Source organism: Carcharhinus amblyrhynchos, chromosome 20 (assembly GCF_965287045.1).
Source record: "Carcharhinus amblyrhynchos chromosome 20, sCarAmb.v2.hapA, whole genome shotgun sequence".
In the NCBI taxonomy this organism is placed as follows: domain Eukaryota; kingdom Metazoa; phylum Chordata; class Chondrichthyes; order Carcharhiniformes; family Carcharhinidae; genus Carcharhinus; species Carcharhinus amblyrhynchos.
The window spans coordinates 46431961-46450484 of record NC_137343.1 but is presented as its reverse complement, the minus strand read 5'-3'; the positions used below and the strand labels follow the sequence as shown (position 1 = coordinate 46450484).

The following is an 18524-nucleotide window of genomic DNA, read 5'->3' as shown; positions in this document are numbered from 1 at the left end:
AAAAAAATTAGATATAATTCTTGAGGCTAAAGAGATTAAGGGATATGGAGGGAAGGGGGCATCAGGAAACTGAATTCGATGATCAGTCATGATCAAAGTGAATGGCGGAACAGGCTGGAAGGGCCGAATGGCCTGCCCCTCCTTCCACGTTTCCAGCGGCAGTCTGCAGTGAGCGGCTGAACCGCCCGCTCCGGTTACCATGGAAACCGACTCGCGCCCTTCAACCGTCTCCGCCTCTCCGCGAGCGCCCCGGAACCGGAAGTGTCGTTACTTTGGCCGGCCGTTGGGTATCATGGCGACAGCCTGAGGGAGGAGGTGGTTGTTTTTGGTGTTCTAGCGTGAGGCCGGCACCATGAAGACAGTGCTAATGGTAGCCGAGAAACCGTCTTTGGCTCAGTCTATCGCCAAGATCCTGTCGCGGGGTAAGTTAGCCCGGCGGTAACCGGGCTCGGGGTTTCCGATGAGCGGCGGCTGCTGCTGCTGCTGCTGGTGAATGAGAAGGTGACGCTTTCCCATCGTTTATAAAGCAGCTGATTGCATCGTGCGGATAAGCCAAAGTGCATTAGAGCTAACTTAGAGAGCTTTGTGAAGTTTGCCCCCTGTAGTGATTTTGGCTGATTTAGATTACAGGAACAGCGATTGAGGTGAGTAACCAGAAAATCTGCTTTTTGATGGTTGAGGATAAATTTTAGTCTGGACGCTGATAATTCTCCTGAACTACACTGAATAATGACATGGGAATTTTTATGCCGAAATTGAGCAAGTAGATGGGCCTCGGTTTAGTGTCTCATCTGGAATGTGGTATTTCTTACAGTGCAGCACTCTCAGTTATTATGATGAAGCGACAATTCAGATTATGTGCAGGATTGGGGTTTGAATCCATGATGTTCTAATTTGGGTGAAAGTCTCACCACTGGAACAAGCTATCACCTCTTTGCTTTTTTACAGTGTCCCTTTTTATAAAGCCTAGTGTCTCAAACTTTTTAAAACACTTTCTCAATCTGCTCTGTTACCATCAATGTTTTGCACATAGATGCTCCCATGTTTCTCTGTTTTAGAAATGTACTCTTAAGTTCATATGGCCTTTCCTTATTCTTCCTACCAAAATGCATCACTTCATACTTCTCTGCGTTAAACTTCGTCTGCTATATATCCATCCATCTGCCAGCCTATCTGTCTTGAAGCCTGTCACTCTCCTCTGCATAAGTTTTGTGGCCATGTGAAATTTTGCCATGTACATCAAGTCTAGGTCATGAATATAGATTTTTTAAAAACTGGTTTTAGTAAATATCTTTGGAACATCACTGTATGTCTTCAGTCCAAAAAGTAACCGTTTACCACTATTCTCTATTTCTTATCATTCAGCTAACTTTGTGTTCATACCACTTCTAGATGTTTTCTTCCATGAGACTCAGCTTTGCTGGCAAGTCTATTATGTGGAACTCTTGTCAAACACCTTTTGAAAGTCGATGTATGCCATATCAACTGTGACACCTTCATTAACTCAAAGAACTCAGTTCAGTTAAACACGATTTACTTTCATGGGCATTCCTTAATTAACGTTGTTCAAGTTATTGTTAGTCCTGGATTATTGTTTGAAACCTTTCCCATCACTTATGTTAAACTGACTGCCTTAGTAAAGACAGATACAAAGTATTCATTTAGTATTCCAGCTATGTCCTCTGCCTCCAAGCATAGTTCCCTTCTTTTGGTCTGCAATTGGCCTCACACCTCCTCTTATTATTCTTATTATTTATTTGCCTTTTGAAAACTTTTGGATTTCCTTTTGTTAGTTACCAGTCAGCACTTATACTCCCTCTGCCTCTTTTATTTACTTTATCACTGACCCTCTGAATTATCATTGTTAAGCTTGGTTTTCATTTGTGTTATCAATCTGACATCTTTTTTTTACTTCATCTTATTTTCTTGTCACCCATAGGACCCTGACTTTGTTTGCCCTGCCTTACCCCTTCTGGCAATGCACCTTACCTATTCCCAAACCATCTCTTTAAAGGTAGCCCAATCTTCTGTTACAGCTTTGCCTGCCAGTCTTTGATTCCAGTTTATCTCGTACAGGTCCGTCCTCACAACTTGAATAGTTGGCCACTTTCCAATTAATTATTTTTACTCTAGATTGCCCCTCGTCCTTTTTCATTGTTACTCTAATGCTAAGGTATATGATCACTGTTCCCTAAATACCCTCAAATGACACTTGACCCCACCTCACTGTTCCCTAAATACCCCTCAAATGACACTTCAAAAACTTTCTTTGCCTCTCCCTATTGCTATTGCTTTTTAAAGTTTTTGTTTTGAAAATTAACGTTGCCCACGATCACTATATAGTTCATATACCTCTAATTTCCTTAGAAAATTGCTCCTCTGTATCTTTCCAATAGTGGGTAACCCATAAAGTACATCCAGTAGTGTAATGACACTCATCTGTTTCTTAATCCTAACCAGAGGATTTCTGCCCTTGATTCCTTCAGGACATCCTCTCCAACACTAACATTCGCCTTGATTAGTACTGCCATCCTCTTCTTTCTTTCCCTATCTTTACTGGACATCTTCTATTTGGAGATATTTAGTATATAGTCCTGCCCTTTTTGAACCAGGTCTCTCTCATCATTAAGCAACATATTTGCATGCGGCTACCTGTGCTTGCAGCTTACCAATCTTATTTGCTACACTGTGTACTTACATATAGTAAGAAGTCTCACAACACCAGGTTAAAGTCCAACAAGTTTATTTGATAGTAAACCCACTAGCTTTCGGGATTTGCCCCTTTGCCAGGTGAGTGGAGAGTTCTGGCCACGTGCTCTAAAGTGACAGAGTTCATCATCAGTACCTGCACTAATGATTGGGGTGATTAAAATTGGGGATGTTCAAGAGGCCAGAATTGAAGGAGCTCGCATATCTGGGAGGGTTGAAGGGCGAGAGAAGTAACAGATAGGGAGGGGGGAATGGGCTTGGAGGGATTAGAAAAAAAGGATAAGAATTTTAAAACAAGCTTTGCTTGACTGGGATCCAGTGTAGGTTAGTGAGCAATGTAGAGGAATGACACTTGGTACAAGTTAGGATACAGATAGCAGTTTTGAATGAGTTTAGGCTTATGAGATGTGGGAGACAGGACACTGGCAAGAAATACCTTGGAATTGCCAAAGAACAGTTAATAGTCATACAGCTCTAAATTAACTTTCTCAAAACCCAGAGTTAAAATTGGCCCATACAATCGGAATAGAATAAGACTATTTGACCCACCAAATCTACCTGAATTATAATGAAAAGCAGTGCAGTTATCCTACTCGACCTGCCCCCCTGCTTTCCCTGAACATTCATCATTCCTTTTGAAAGTTGCTATTAAATGTGTTTCTACCTAACAGCCAATCAGGGAGTGTGTTCCAAATTTCAACCACTTGTGTGAAGAAAGTTTTTCCATGTCTCGCCTATGATTTTTTTTTTGCCAGTTGCTTCTTAAATTTGCATGCTCAAGTTATCAATTTGCAGCTATTGGAAACCGACAAATAAAAATAAACTACATAAACCCTCATGATATTAAACACTTCTGCTTTAAGGAGAACATTTCCTACTCCAGCTTCTTCAACCTGTTCACGTAATTGCAATCCCTTGTGTCTAGAACCATCTCAGTTAATGTCTTCAGTACCCTATCCACAGCTTTCAATGCTTTCCTAATGCCCACATTGGACAAAATACTTCAGCTGGAGTTATAATACTCTTTTGTATAGTTCAGCATAACTTCCTGGCATTTGAGCCCCCTAGTTCTATATATGAAGCCCAGGATCTTATTTGCTTTCATTGATTGCTTTGTTAATCCAACCTACCATCTTCAAAAATTTGTCCACAACGCAGCCAGGTCTCACTATTCTTACACACACTTGAGAATTGTATGATTTAGTTTGTACTGTTTCTCCTTATTCCTACTATCAAAATGTATCACCTCAAACTCTTCTGCGTTGCATTTCATCTGCCCATTCCACCAACCTGTGTTTTTGAAATCTCTTACGCTTTTCTGCACCGCTTACTACATTTCGAATTTTGGTGTCATCTGCATCTGCCCTTTTTATAAAATGGGCTTCAGTTTTGCTAACAAATCTATTTATGGTGCTTTATCAAATGCTTTTTGAAAGTCCATGTAATCAACAACTGAACTACTCTCATCCACCCTTTCTTGTCACCTTATCAAAAAACTTACCAAGTTAGTCAAACCAGGATCACTGCTTTTGAGAGAGGAATAACAAAAAAGCTGTTTAAGATAGGAAAGAAGAACAGCTTGTGTGCCTGATAGGTTACTAACATCAAAGATGCTTTGTAGGTGGCTTCTGTGCAGCACAGGACTAAATGTCTTTGAAACCTAACAAAGGCATGATGGGCCAAATGGCCTCCTCCTGCACTGTAACATATGAGTCGACAAAGAAACCATTCTTGGAACAGAAAACTGCATGCAATAGTGAAATTCTTACCTTAAGAAAATACATGGTTATCCTCACAGTACAGACGCTGCAGATTCCAGAGAAGTTGATGGATTTGGAAAGTGTTCTAGTGAATTTGCTGTTATGCTTTGTATTTTTATATAAAGGAAAACCACTTGTGTATTAGATCAGAAATGGGCTAATTTTCCATTTGCGTACATTTCTTTTAGTTACTACGTACGCTATTTAGGTAATGGATAGCTCCTGGATAATAATTGCAATTCATAATAGTTGGTGGATGCTATTGAGATAACAGTGAGCTTTTGAGACCATTCTAAGTTAGTCATGCTTCCTCAAGTAAAGAATAATTCACAAAAGTTGAATTTGTTATGGTGATTTACACCTGTCCAGTGAGACTACACTAGAAATAGTTGGCCCTATGAAACATCTTAATTTTTCAATTCCTAATAATTTTCAAAAGCTAAGCAAGAGGAAAAAGAATGTTTTCCTACCTGGGAACCTCAGGATGTTTTCTGATGCTGTTGTTGTTTGGGGAATATAGAATCATAGAATCCCTACAATGCATAAGTAGGTTGTTCAGCCGATGAAGCCTTCACCGACAACAATCCCACCCAGACCCTATCCCTGTAACACCACATAGTTACCTCTGCTAATGCCTCGCACACTAATGGTCAATTTAGCATGGCCAGTCAACCTAACCTGCACATCTTTGGAGTGTGGGAGGAAACTGAAGGACCCAGAGGAAGCCCATGCCGACACAAGGAGAATGTGCAAACCCCATACAGTCACCCGAAGCTAAAATTTCAACTTGGATCCCTGGCGCTGTGAAGCAGCAGTGCTAGCCACCATGCTACCTCATCATAAGGGGCATGAGATTTCAATGCATTATCGATCTTCTCACAAATAGTTCAATGCTCCTATCCCAGAAAGTGAAATCATCATCCAGAAGTCCATCCCTATGCCCCGAATGAATCTTTGAGCCATCAAAACCACAAGATTCTAGGTTTGATTCCCATTCTGTGGTCAATCAGTAGATCCCAGTGAAGCAGTTGTGAAGCTACCACAATCTACATTCTCGAGAGAGATATATTTCTAATAAAAAAGATATGGGGAACAGGTGAGGAGGCGGATTTGAGACCAGGGAGCGATCAGTGATGGTCTGAATGAATGGCGGAGCAAGCTTGAAGGGCTGAATTTGCTACTTCTGCTCCTAATTCCTATGTTCCTATGTTAAATTGGGAGTGGAAAATTGCGGTTTGTGTAAAAACTGTAGTAATTATGTGAGACCTTGATTTCTCTTGTCTGTTCTGTGTGATGTAATTTAGTCTGCATTTTGATAGGTTCCAAAAGTCAATGAACAATTTCAAATAGGTTTTAGTTTTGGACATCACTCAGTATTGTAACTGAACTGTTTTCAAAATAAAATGAAAGAAAATTAATCTTTACATATATACAGGGCCTTGAATCATCAGAAATATTAGAAGCTCAGCAATGTGAATTACTTTTGGAGTGCCATAACTAGATAGATGTAATGACCATTTTGTGCAAGCAACAACCTGCAAACAAAATTGAGAAGAATGGCTAGTTCTGTTGTATTTACTGAGGGAAAAGTGATGACCAGGACAACCAAAAGAACTATTTGCTTTTCTTCAAATTAGAGCCACATGATATTTAATCCCATTTAATATACCAGACAGATATTTTTATGTAGAATGCAGTTACTGGTCTGAGACTAGTTGATGCATTTCGGGTATCAACTGGGTTGGACTTCATATAAACTATTTGGCCCATGCCTGGATATCTCCTGCCCATGTGAGAACTTTGCACACACACTCTTATACATCAGCCTTCAGATTGAGGTTTCAGATTGGAGCTATCCTTAAAGAAAAGAGCGTTGAAAATGATTGAATTTGAATGTGGAGTTTGTAAAGGAACAAACAATCAGCTTGTGAATTTGGTCTCAGCAGTTCCTCTGAAGTTCGCTGTGCACTAAGCTTGTTTTTCATTTGCCTTCTAATCAGGTAACTTCAACTCCCGGAAGGGATTAAATGGCGTATGTTCTGTACACGAGTACACTGGGATTTTCCTGGGTCAGAGTGTTCGGTTCAAGGTGACATCGGTCTGTGGTCATGTGATGACCTTGGATTTTATAGGTAATGTGGATCCTGGTGTGGTTTTCTTCTATTTGGGAAGGGTAAAAATTGTTGTCTGATGTTGAGGGTAATGACTACAGCAGTGGCTGCTTGTAAGTGTATTCCTCAAATGGGTATTCCTCAGTCTGGTTGTTTTTAAAGCTTAGATTTTGAGAATATGCTTGTTATTATGTTTAATGAGACTTTGGTGGGGAAGAGACTGGTGCATTAACTGATCATAGATGTGCAGGAAAACATTAAGTTTGGACTGTTGGTTTGCGTGACTCTATCAACTCTGTTATCAATTGCTTAGACGTGTTCCTGAAGTTTTCAGCACATGACCTCCAGTTGTCCCATTCCAACAGCCCTTTTCCTCCCATCTCCAATATTTTTCAGACAGAGATGTTAAAGAAAATGAATTAGAAAAATGTTTGTTTTAATGCCCCTCTAATTTTTCTCCTGGGTTGCCTGCAGCTGCAGCCAGGAGATGGGTCTTGAATTCCTGGAAAATCTAAGACTGTTCTGGAAGGTTTGCATCCCAAAATGTTTGCCCTCCTTTGTATGTTCACCTAAGAGTCTGAATGTAAAGTTACAGAGCTGAAGTCTTTCAATCTGATTGTATTATTTTGTATGACACCTTTTTATATTAGTGACTGGCTCCAGTTTTTAATACCTATGCAACTTAGCGAGGCAACAAATTCCATTTTGTTGGTAGAAATGTACATTGGCACTATCAGCAGGTTTTGAGTCAAAAAATACAGTTCCAGTTCAATCTTCATATTACTAGATGTAAACTATTGCTTTCCATATCCTATTAAATCAGGTTTTCTGTTCGTGGTAAAGAGAATGGGGTGGCTGTGCTAGTATTTAGTTTATCACTGGGTCTTGGTGAACTCATAAAAGTCGTCGTCTTTGGTATTCACTCGCTTATGCGAATGATTGTTCACCTAACACACTCCATATCATTGGTCAAGGGTTCTGTGGGTCCTTGCTTGGCTGAGGAGCCTGATCCTAGAGCCACATCTTTGACTGCATGCTTTTGGGAGGTGGGATTGGTCTTTGGGCTTGAGATCATTAGTATTCATTTCTCAGGCTCCTTTTCTGGACTTCCTCTTACTATTGGGTGTTTTCAAGGAATTGTGCTCCTCCTATCAGGAGGTTACTCCAAGTGGGTCTCTTCTGAGCAAGGGCCTCCCAGGCGTTGAAGTCTGTGTTGCATTTCTAGAGGTTCATGATGTCTTTGAAGCACATCCTTTATCCTCTGTTCAGGAGCAAATCTTCAAATCGTGATGCTCAGTTGCTGCAAGAATGAAGTGTCCAGTGGCTTAGTGAAATATGTGAACTGTTGTAATGTCTTTTTAAAATTATATTGCTTAGCTCATTAATTAAATACACAGATATAGTAGGATTAAGAATCACAGATCTGTGATTGGATTTGAATTGTGATAAAAAGATACCTTTGCTCCAATGTGACTTACTCTTGGCGGTTGACTGGCACTTGCAGCATGATCTGTCCATATTTTAATCACTCATTAGCATCAGCAAAAATGTTTGCACAGTTTCACCATTGGTCCAGTCCATATTGAACTTCTTACTAGCTTTTAAAGTGGGTAACGCTCTGAAACAGGACATGGAAAACATGAATGGGCTTTTCTTGTGCTGTTATTATCCCTGCATTTAGTGCTACAACACAATGGGATTACTTGACTTTGATCTTCAAAGGTGAAGCAATCCTGGCCGTGTCTTTTTATTTTCAGGTAAATATAACAACTGGGATAAAGTTGATCCTGCAGAACTTTTCAGCAAAGCACCAACAGAAAAGAAAGAAGCCAACCCTAAACTCAACATGGTGAAGTTCTTACAGGTACGAAAAACAAGAGTCCTCAATTCAAAATGTTTTTCTCAGTACTGTATATTCTGCTTCCAAACTCAACTTGGCCAAATATAAGAACATAAGAAATAGGAGCAGGAGTAGGCCATCTAGCCCTTTGAGTCTGCCCCGCCATTCAATAAGATCATGGCTGATCTGAAGTGGATCAGTTCCACTTTCCCACTCTCTCCCCATAACCCTTAATTCCCTTGTCTATCAAAAACCTATCTACCCACGTCTTAAATATATTTAGCGAGGCAGCCTCCACCACTTCAACGGGCAGAGAATTCCAGAGATTCACCACCCTTTGAGTGAAGAAGTTCCTCCTCAACTCCGATCTAAACTGCACCACCCCTCCCCCCCTCTTATCTTGAGGCTGTGCCCTCTAGTTCTGCTATCCTTTCTAAGCGGGAAGAATCTCTCTACCTCTATCCTATCCAACCCCTTCATTATCTTATACATCTCTTATTCCCCCTCATCCTTCTAAACTCCAACGAGTACAGACCCAGTCTATTTCATCTCTCTTCATAGTCCAACCCCCTCAACTCCGGTATCAGCCTAGTGAACCTCCTCTGTACTCCCTCCAAGGCCAATATATCCTTCCGCAAGTGCGGCAATCAAAACTGCGCACAGTACTCCAGCTGCAGCCTCACCAGTACCCTGTACAGTTGCTGCAAGACTTCCCTACTTTTATATTCTATCCCCCTCGCTATAAAGGCCAACATTCCATTCGCCTTCTTGATCACCTGCTGCACCTGCAGACTGGGTTTTTGCGCACAAGGACCCCCAGGTCCCTCTGCACCGTAGCATGCTGCAGCTTTTTGCCTTTTAAATAATAATCCCTCCTCCTATTATTTCTGCCAAAGTGGATAACATTACATTTGCCAACATTATACTCCATCTGCCAGGTCCTCGCCCACTTGCTTAGCCTATCCAGATCCCGCTGCAGACTTTCCACGCCCTCCACGCAATTTGCTTTTCCACTCATCTTCGTGTCATCAGCAAATTTCGTCACCCAACACTCAACCCCCTCCTCCAGATCATCTATATAAATGGTAAATAGCTGAGGCCCTAGTACCGATCCCCGCGGCACTCCACTAGTCACCAACTGCCAATCAGAATAGCAATATAGGTAAGTTCCTTGGAGCATGCATTAATATGGCCCATTTTCAATGGGTTCCAGTACTATGTAATTGAACACAGTTCTTTTTATTTTGTTGGATAAGGTTTTGCTCACTATGTTACTACTTATTCAGGAACTATTTACTCGTTATCAATAGGTTGAATCTTTATAACACTATGATCTTAGGTGAGAATCAAGTGTTTGTCCAACAAAGTAAATCAAATACTGCTCAGTTAATTATTTGAACACTTAATGACACTCATTCACTAGTATGTCTGTTTTGAACAGGTAGAAGGACGAGGCATTGATTACATTGTGCTATGGCTGGATTGTGACAAAGAAGGGGAAAACATCTGCTTTGAGGTAAGATATTTTATTATGGGACAAGATAATACATATTCATTTGACAGTCCCCAAAACAGAAACTTTCATTTTGGTTACAAAGGTGAGAAGTGAATAAGGATGGACAATTATAACAACTTCTCAGCAGGGACAATCTTGTCCTTCAGTCGTCGAGATCCCGAGCTCTGGTGCTCCCTCCCTTTGCCCTTCCATCTCTGCACCTCATTTTTCTTCTTTGAGTTCTTAAAACATACCTCTTTAACCAAACTTTTGATCATCTGACCTTTCCTTATGTGGCTATTTGTCATATGTTGTTTTAATACTCTAGAAGGCACTTGGGATTTACATTATGCTAAAGGTGTTATATAAATGCAAATTGTTCGCTGTGCTATGTGATATTTCTTTGCTATCAAAATCTGATGCTACGCTTTGCATGCAATGAGATAAGTGGTCAGAATGCTGTCCATACGAATGCACAATTTAGGGCAATTACTACTCTCATTTGGATTTGTCAATTCTCACTAAAATTCTGAAAATCACCTTGATTTTAACCAAAATATGTAATAGTTGAGAAGTTATATAATTTTGGGCGTTATTTTCAAATTGTAATTCTTGTTGTAGGAGCGCAACTACGTTCGTGATCCTGAGTGGCCTAAAGGCATTGACAATATAGCTCAAAGGCTTGACAATTCCAATTTGTTCCCCAGGACATTTTTATGAGAAAAAAACAAATAGATAATACTCAGTAACTGGAGAGAAAAAAGAAAGCTTTTGCATTTTGGTTTTATGACAACACCATCAGCCAATTATATGATCCCTGGACTGCCATGATGTATATTACGTGCCTTCAAACAAACTATAACTCCATGATTGGACCAGAATAGCTGGATGAATAGCAAGCAAAAGCTCCAGATATTAGTCTTTCTATGTTTGCTTATATTCATGACAGTTGCATAAAATGCTTGCCCTCAAAGCATGGCCCTGCAAATGTGCCACGTTTACCTTAGGTTCACAAATGTACCTGTACGGTCTAGTTGTACACCTTTGTTCACATTATTCACGGTATAATGGTTGGGTGTGAAACCTGAAAGGTTCAATTGGCTTTTCAAGTGGCGGGGGCGGTGATATCCAGTCTAATCTTTTGAAGAAATGGTGGCACTTGCCAGCATCATTGTTGGTGTACATTGACATTGAGGATTTATAAATGAAAATCCTGTTTGTCAAACCAATTGGAATTTTTTTTGAGGACGTAACTAGCAGAATAGATAAAGGAGAATTGGTTAGCAGACAAGAAATTGAGAATAGGAATTAATGGGTCTTTTTCAAAGTGGCAGGCATTTGGGAATGAGGAAGAATAATGTTGCAGAATGACTGTCTGTTGGGAATGTGAAGACCTCATTACAGACTTGATTAGGTTCACTTTCCTACAATAGGTAAACTTTACATTCAGAATATTGTACTATAATGTGTTTTTGTTTATCCAGGTACTTGATGCTATTCGACCTGTTATGAACATTCCTCGTGGAAATGAGAGAGTGATTTATCGTGCAAAGTTTAGTGCTATAACAGATAGTGACATTAACAATGCTATGAACCAATTGGGAGAACCGAATCGGAATGAGGCACTATCAGTGGATGCACGTCAAGAGCTGGACCTGAGAGTGGGATGTGCTTTTACCAGGTATAGCAAAGTTTATGTGTACAATCTCTAGATTTCATAGTTAAATGCACAAGGCTGGATGCCTTTCAAGCTCCTTCATTAATAGAATTTAGTTACAAAGCAGTGGTTTATAGTCAATTAATGATGTATATCTAATGTTATTATTTAAAAGGCAAAAAGCTGCAGCATGCTACGGTGCAGAGGGACCTGGGGGTCCTTGTGCACGAGTCGCAAAAACCCAGTCTGCAGGTGCAGCAGGTGATCAAGAAGGCAAGTGGAATGTTGGCCTTTATAGCGAGGGGGATAGAATGTAAAAGTAGGGAGGTCTTGCTGCAACTGTACAGGGTTCTGGTGAGGTCGCTGCTGGAGTATTGTGTGCAGTTTTGATCGCTGCACTTGCGGAAGGATATATTGGCCTTGGAGGGAGTGCAGAGGAGGTTCACTAGGCTGATACCGGAGATGAGGGGGTTGGACTATGGAGAGAGACTAAATAGAGTGGGTCTGTACTCGTTGGAGTTTAGAAGGATGAGGGGGGGATTTTATAGAGACGTATAAGATAATGAAGGGGATGGATAGGGTGGAGGTAGAGAGATTCTTCCCGCTTAGAAAGGATAGCAGGACTAGAGGACACAGCCTCAAGATAAGTGGGGGGGCAGTTTAGATCGGAGTTGAGGAGGAACTTCTTCACTCAAAGGGTGGTGAATCTCTGGAATTCTCTGCCCGTTGAAGTGGTGGAGGCTACCTCGCTAAATATATTTAAGTCACAGGTAGATAGGTTTTTGATAGACAGGGGAATTAAGGGTTATGGGGAGAAAGTGGGAAAGTGGAACTGATCCACTTCAGATCAGCCATGATCTTATTGAATGGCGGGGCAGGCTCGAAGGACTAGGTGCCCTACTCCTGCTCCTATTTCTTATGTTCTTATGTTCGAGTCTTCAAACAGAAAGTTTTCACGTTGTCACTGGCAAGTAAGTTTTAAATTTAAGTTTTTAGTTTGTTTATTAGTGTCACAGGTAAGCTTACATTAAAACTGCATTGGAGTTATTGTGAAAATCCCCTTGTTGCCACACTTAGGGTACACTGAGAGAGTATTTAGCATGGCCAATCTTTTGGACTGTGGGAGGAAACTGGAGTACCAGGAGGAAACCCATGCAGACAGGGATAGAATGTGCAAACTCCATACAGACAGTGGCCCAAGCTGGGAATCAAACCTGAGGCAGCAGTGCTAACCACTGTGCTACATGTTTACTGTTAACCAATAAAAAGTTCTTCAAGGGATGCAGGCGCTAATTATTAGCCATGTTTTGACCACAGTCAGCAATGTTAATTTGAAAACCTATCTGGAAGCTTTCACTTGGAGCAATCCTATAAACTTTACTACAGGCTGGCCATTTCTTTTAATGAAATATTGTATTCCTGGTAGTTTGTTGGGAGTATAGTGGAGTGACCTCACATTTTATCTCTCATGGTGGGTGGAGTTATAAAGTAATGTTTGCTTTCTATTTTTAATATCTCAGTTTGGAGTTAAAGTGAGGTTGCATCCCTTGTCTATTTTGTCTATCCTGAAACTCCACTTCCCTCTCACTGGAAGAATTAATAACATAGATCATTTCCTCTCTACAGTTCTCATTTCTCTAATGGAAACACCATATGCAGACTGTGCATGTCTTCTGGCCACACATTGTCCTGCTTGGAAAGATAGTGCTGTTAATTGCTATAATTATTCCCCAATGTGTACAAATGCACAAATTGTTTATTTAGCTCTTCATGTAAAAAATAAACTGCTGGACTTTGGGAGGAGATTTGATTTGTGTTCTTGAAGGGAAGCTTTATGAAACTGGTATAAATTGCACAAAGGAAAAGTATAAAGGGCATTGCTTGTGTGGAGTCTCTTGTTGGGGATGTGCCTTACTGTTTGTTGTGTGTACTGTGCTCTCCATTGAATAATAAGTCCCCATAAGATGAGAAAGTTACCATTTCTCAGTATAGAGTGACCAATGCTTTCGTTACTATGTTTTTTCAGATTTCAGACCAAGTACTTCCAGGGCAAATACGGGAATTTGGACAGTTCCCTCATCTCATTTGGACCCTGTCAGACACCCACTCTTGGCTTCTGTGTCGAGCGGCATGACAAGATCCAGTCTTTCAAGCCTGAGGCTTACTGGGTCCTGCAGGCAAAGGTTTGTGTTGAAATACCATGAAGTCTGAATAATCCTGGTGCATTCAAGGAACAGTTAGCTGAAGTTAATTTTGCAATTTGAGAATAAACATGTTTGCAGAGCCCCAAGAAGCCAAGATGTTTTTTCATTCATTCTGGGAAATGAGTTTTTGTGTGTGTGGCATATCATTGATTATAGCACAGTAGCATAGTGGTTAGTGCTGCTGCCTCACAGCACCAGGACAAGCGTTCAATTCCAGTCTTGGGTGACTGTATGAGTGGAGTCTGCACATTTTCCCTTAAACTGTGTGGGTTTTCCTCGGGTACTCTGGTTTCCTCCCATACTCCAAAGATGTGCAGGTTAGGTTGTGTATGGCCATGGTAAATTGAACCTTAGTGTCAGGGGGATTAGTGGGGTTACAGGAACAGGCCCTGGGCGGGATTGTTGTCGATGCAGGCTCAATGGGCCAAATGGCCTCCTTCTGCACTGTAGATTCTATGATTATCTTTTGATATGCTAACAGAATAGGTGGGTTTTATCTTCAGCAATTTACTAGTCACAGTGCTGACCCACAGAATTATCATCTTTAAAAATTAAGAGCTAGCAAGAGCCTAGGTGTGACACATTGGATTCAGCCTGCTTTCATACCTTTTGTGAGGTATTCTTTTACTGACTACTAGGTGCAGTGTATTGGAGTGCATTGATTTCACTGGCCACGATGTGCAAAAGATCAGAGCACTATCCTTCCATTGGTGTTGCATATTGGAGCAACCTTGTTGTATTAGACAAAAGTAAGTTAATGCGAATGCTAAAGTTTGAAACAGAAGCAAAAAATGCTAGAAAATCTCAACCGATCTGACTCAAGTCATCCAGATTTGAAATGTTAGCTCTTTCTCTCTCTCGACAGATGCTGTCAGATCTGCTGAGATTTTTCAGCATTTTCTGCTTTTCATTCTACTAGCTGTTGGGTACAGCATCAAAATATTGTTCTGTTACTGGGCACAATGCCTTGAAGCACCCTTCTCTGTGGTGATAGTATTATTGGAACACCATCCTCCTCCTAGCTAATTGGTGAGGAATTTTAAAACTGATTGATAGCTGGTGGGCATGTGATGTTGCAGCAAATTAGCTTTCACTGTTAGGAACTGGACTGAAAACAAAACCATTGTTTTTGATTTCCTTTTCCCTTGCATGTACCTGATTGACAGATTGAGGGGGGCATAGAGCTAGTTAAGAAACTAATGAATGTGCAACACAACTAAGTGGGACTGAGAACTGTACGAATCCAAGAGTTGGGTGCAAGATGGAGTGAGCCAGCTTTTAATCATAACTATACTGAACCTTGGTAGTTCAGGATTAAAATTAGTGTCTATTGATGGTCTTATCAATTGGTATTTCATTCCAGATGTGACATTTAGTGGGGTGGGGGATAGGCAAGTCACTATTTTCTTAAACTGCTAGCCATAAGTGAAGAGCAACACTGTTTTATTACAGTACAAAACTGGAAAGGGTTAATAAAGAAGTGGGACTATTCAGGAAACAGTGACTAACTGATGCCAAGCAATAGTTTTAAAACCCCGATTTTGTCTGAAGCAGTATTGAGGGGAGATGGATGTTCATATTTTGGAGGGCTTCGACAAGCTAAAATTTGATTAGGACAGAGCGATTGATCTTGAATTAAACACTATGTAGATGTAAGGTGAAGGGAGAGTGCGTTGGACAGAGTTTTAATGCAGAGTCATTTATGGCATAAGGTTGCCATTCTAGTCTATGCCGTCTCTCTGTGGAGCAATCCAGTCAGTTCCCCGCTCTATCCCTGTAGACCTGCAAGTTTACTTATTTTAAATGCTCATCCAATTTCTCTTTGAAACCATTGGTCATCTCACCATCTTCGTGGGCAGCAAGTCCCGGGTCACTGCCACTCACTGTGTTAAAAATGTTCTTCCTTAAATTCCCCTGCATCTCTTGTCCAAAACCCTCATTATATCTCTCCTTAACCTTGTGCCATTAGCTAATGGGAACAGTTTTTCCGTGACTAACTTATTCCAAACTGTCTTAATTCTGTACACCTTTGTCAAATCTTTCCTCAGTTTGCTTTGTTCCAAGAAGAATAATCCAGTCTAACATCCCCCATCCCTGGAACCATTCTGGTAAATTACCGCTCACAGCCCTTGCATTCCCCTTGAAATGTAATGACCAGACTTGAATACAGTACCTTGTTGTGACCTAATCAGAGCTTTAAGGAAAAGCATATTTTATTTGTTTGTGATCCTAAAGCATTTCACCATTTTCTAATCATATATATAGCACACACTTTTTCTGTTACTGTGCTTGGTGTGATAGACTCAGTGAATATGAAAAGAATGTTGTGAATAAAATTAAACTATAGAATCATCAAAGATTCCTCACGCATTCCCACCAGCTGTGCAATTCTTTAGGAACTCTATACTGCAGATTTACACTAATTCACCATCTTGCTACTACCAGCTTGCTCCTACTTTGCTAAGAGGCTTTCTCGGTTCTCAGGCTTTTCTGTTAACCAATTGGCATCAGATTGTCCAGAATTATTTGAGAAGAAAATGTCCATATTTTAACCTGTTCTGTACTGACCTTTGCACCAACTGACCCCTTCTTGGGCCACTGTTGATGCTTGGAGATTTTCACAGTAACGCCATTGCAGTGTTAATGTTAGCCTACTCGTGACACTAACAAATAAACTTTAAAATGTTATCATTGTAATCCCTGTCACAGTATTGAAAATAATGAGTTTCTAGAGGATGAATAGATCTACAGCTTCTTCCCTGCTGCCATCAGACTTGTGAATTGGATCATTCTCTACACCCTAGCTATGATTGTAACACTACGTTCTGCACCCTCTCCTTTCCTTCTCTCCTGTGTACTCTATGAATGGCATGTTTTGTCTGTGTTAAGAAACAACACTTTTCACTGTATACCCATACATGTGAGATCAATAAATCAAACCAAATTTTCAAGGTGCAAAAGAACAATATGATGATTGTTCTCAATCTGTTCTCACCAGATCAGTAATTGTGCTGGGGATTCCATGGTTCTGGACTGGGATAGAGTTAGAGTATTTGACCGGGAAGTTGCACAGATGTATCTGAATATGACAAAATCCGCAACAGAAACAAAGGTAAGCAAGTGTGAGAGTATAGATCTTTCGTCACTCTGAATCTCTTGGGGAGGTGTGGGAGGGAAGGGGTGGGCAAGTGGGACTAAGAGCATATGGATACTGACGCATGGTAAGACAGTGGTCAGGTTATCGGGAAATTAGAAACTGCTATCAATAAAAGTTACCATGAAGCAGATGACTTGTTGTAAAAACCCAGCAGTTTCACTTAAAGCCCTTTTGAGAAAGCAGTCTGCCAATCTAATCTGCTCTGATTTATATGTGATTCCAGCCTTCTTACTGAGTCGTAGCTGCCTTCTGAAGTGCCCTAAAAAACCATTCAGTTACACCAAAACTGCTACAATTATTGCTATGCTTAAAGAGCAAGACACACCACTCTCAGCAGCTAAGGATAACCCATAAATGCTCACATCCTGAGAATGAAAAATAGCTCAATGTGCAGAAAGAAAATAATTTCCTACGTGCACATTTGGGTAATCACAGAGCAGGAAGAGAAAATGCAGTCTAAACGCTCAGAGTGGAATCTGTAATCTCTGGAGCGAGCAAGATGTGGGGGGGTGGGGCGAAAGAGGAAATTGGAAAGCTGTAGATGGGAGGGGAAAAAAGAGGATTTCAGTTCCAAGCTAAAAAATCATGGGCATTAAATTCTACAACTTGCCTTTGTACCAACTGAAAGACCAGAGTTTAAATGTAGAGCCTGAAAGAACCATTGCACAAATAGCAAGGCCTCCAGGACTATACTTCAAGATTATCCTAAACAAGGCAGATTATTCTCCATGCTCAACTCCTGGACTTCTATTTCACATACATGAATGTCATCTCCTGTAACATATGATGACTTACGAAAGAAAACTGCTAACTGAAGCTCTTTTTCTTAACTGTAGAAGTATCTTGTAGTTGAATTTGTATGTTAATTTTTGTTGCAGGTAGAATCTGTGAGTAAAAAAGAGAAGGTGAAACAGCGACCGCAGGCGCTAAACACTGTGGAGATGTTGCGTGTAGCCAGCTCTGCCCTAGGTATGCTGCGTATTACATGCACCTCTAATCATTACTGGGGATAAATTTGATTTCTTAGCTATGAGAAGGGTCTGGATGTTATAAAATGAATATGTAGTATGTATTTTTACTTTTGTCTTTTTGTCAAGGTGATGTTTTAGTGTTGGGGTATGGTACATTATCCATTTAGAGCAGCAGTGTCAGATGGAAGACTCCCAGATCAACTTACTGACTTCTGAACAGCGAGCCTTTCTGTATTAGCATGACATTTTACCATGTTCTCACTGAGTGAGAACTTTACCCACTGAACAATGAGTTATGTGCTTTGGGTCTATGCCTACTTAGGTTGAGACTGCCTAAACTTGTTTCAGAGAGGACCTTGACGGTCAGCAGATAGGGGCACAGCAGACAAGTGATTTAGCATATACTGTGACACAATAAGTGGATTATGGTTCATAATTCATATGGCGAATTTTGACGCTGGTTGCAAACTACTTGACTGGTTTTTGGGCACAAACTGTATGCGTGTGTTCATTGTTGCCATTGTGCGGCTGTATTGCCGTGGCAGTATGATATTGGGGACTGAGATGTTACTAGTTTCAGTAATTATGCAAGTAAATAAAACAAGAATTTCTGAAAGTCC

At 40.6% G+C, this 18524-nt stretch overlaps 1 protein-coding gene across 1 annotated transcript in view; it reads left to right on the top strand.

Annotated features, from left to right (window-relative positions):
* The first annotated feature begins 278 nt into the window (after positions 1 to 278).
* The window catches only part of top3b (DNA topoisomerase III beta), a 43705-nt gene continuing 25459 nt past the window's right edge, over positions 279 to 18524 (top strand). The window contains exons 1-8 of the mRNA XM_080208519.1: positions 279 to 422; positions 6470 to 6601; positions 8338 to 8444; positions 9862 to 9936; positions 11400 to 11596; positions 13599 to 13755; positions 16775 to 16888; positions 17812 to 17902. Coding sequence (XP_080064645.1) covers positions 353 to 422; positions 6470 to 6601; positions 8338 to 8444; positions 9862 to 9936; positions 11400 to 11596; positions 13599 to 13755; positions 16775 to 16888; positions 17812 to 17902 — 943 coding nt within the window. The 5' untranslated portion in view covers positions 279 to 352. The remainder of the gene's footprint in view (positions 423 to 6469; positions 6602 to 8337; positions 8445 to 9861; positions 9937 to 11399; positions 11597 to 13598; positions 13756 to 16774; positions 16889 to 17811; positions 17903 to 18524) is intronic.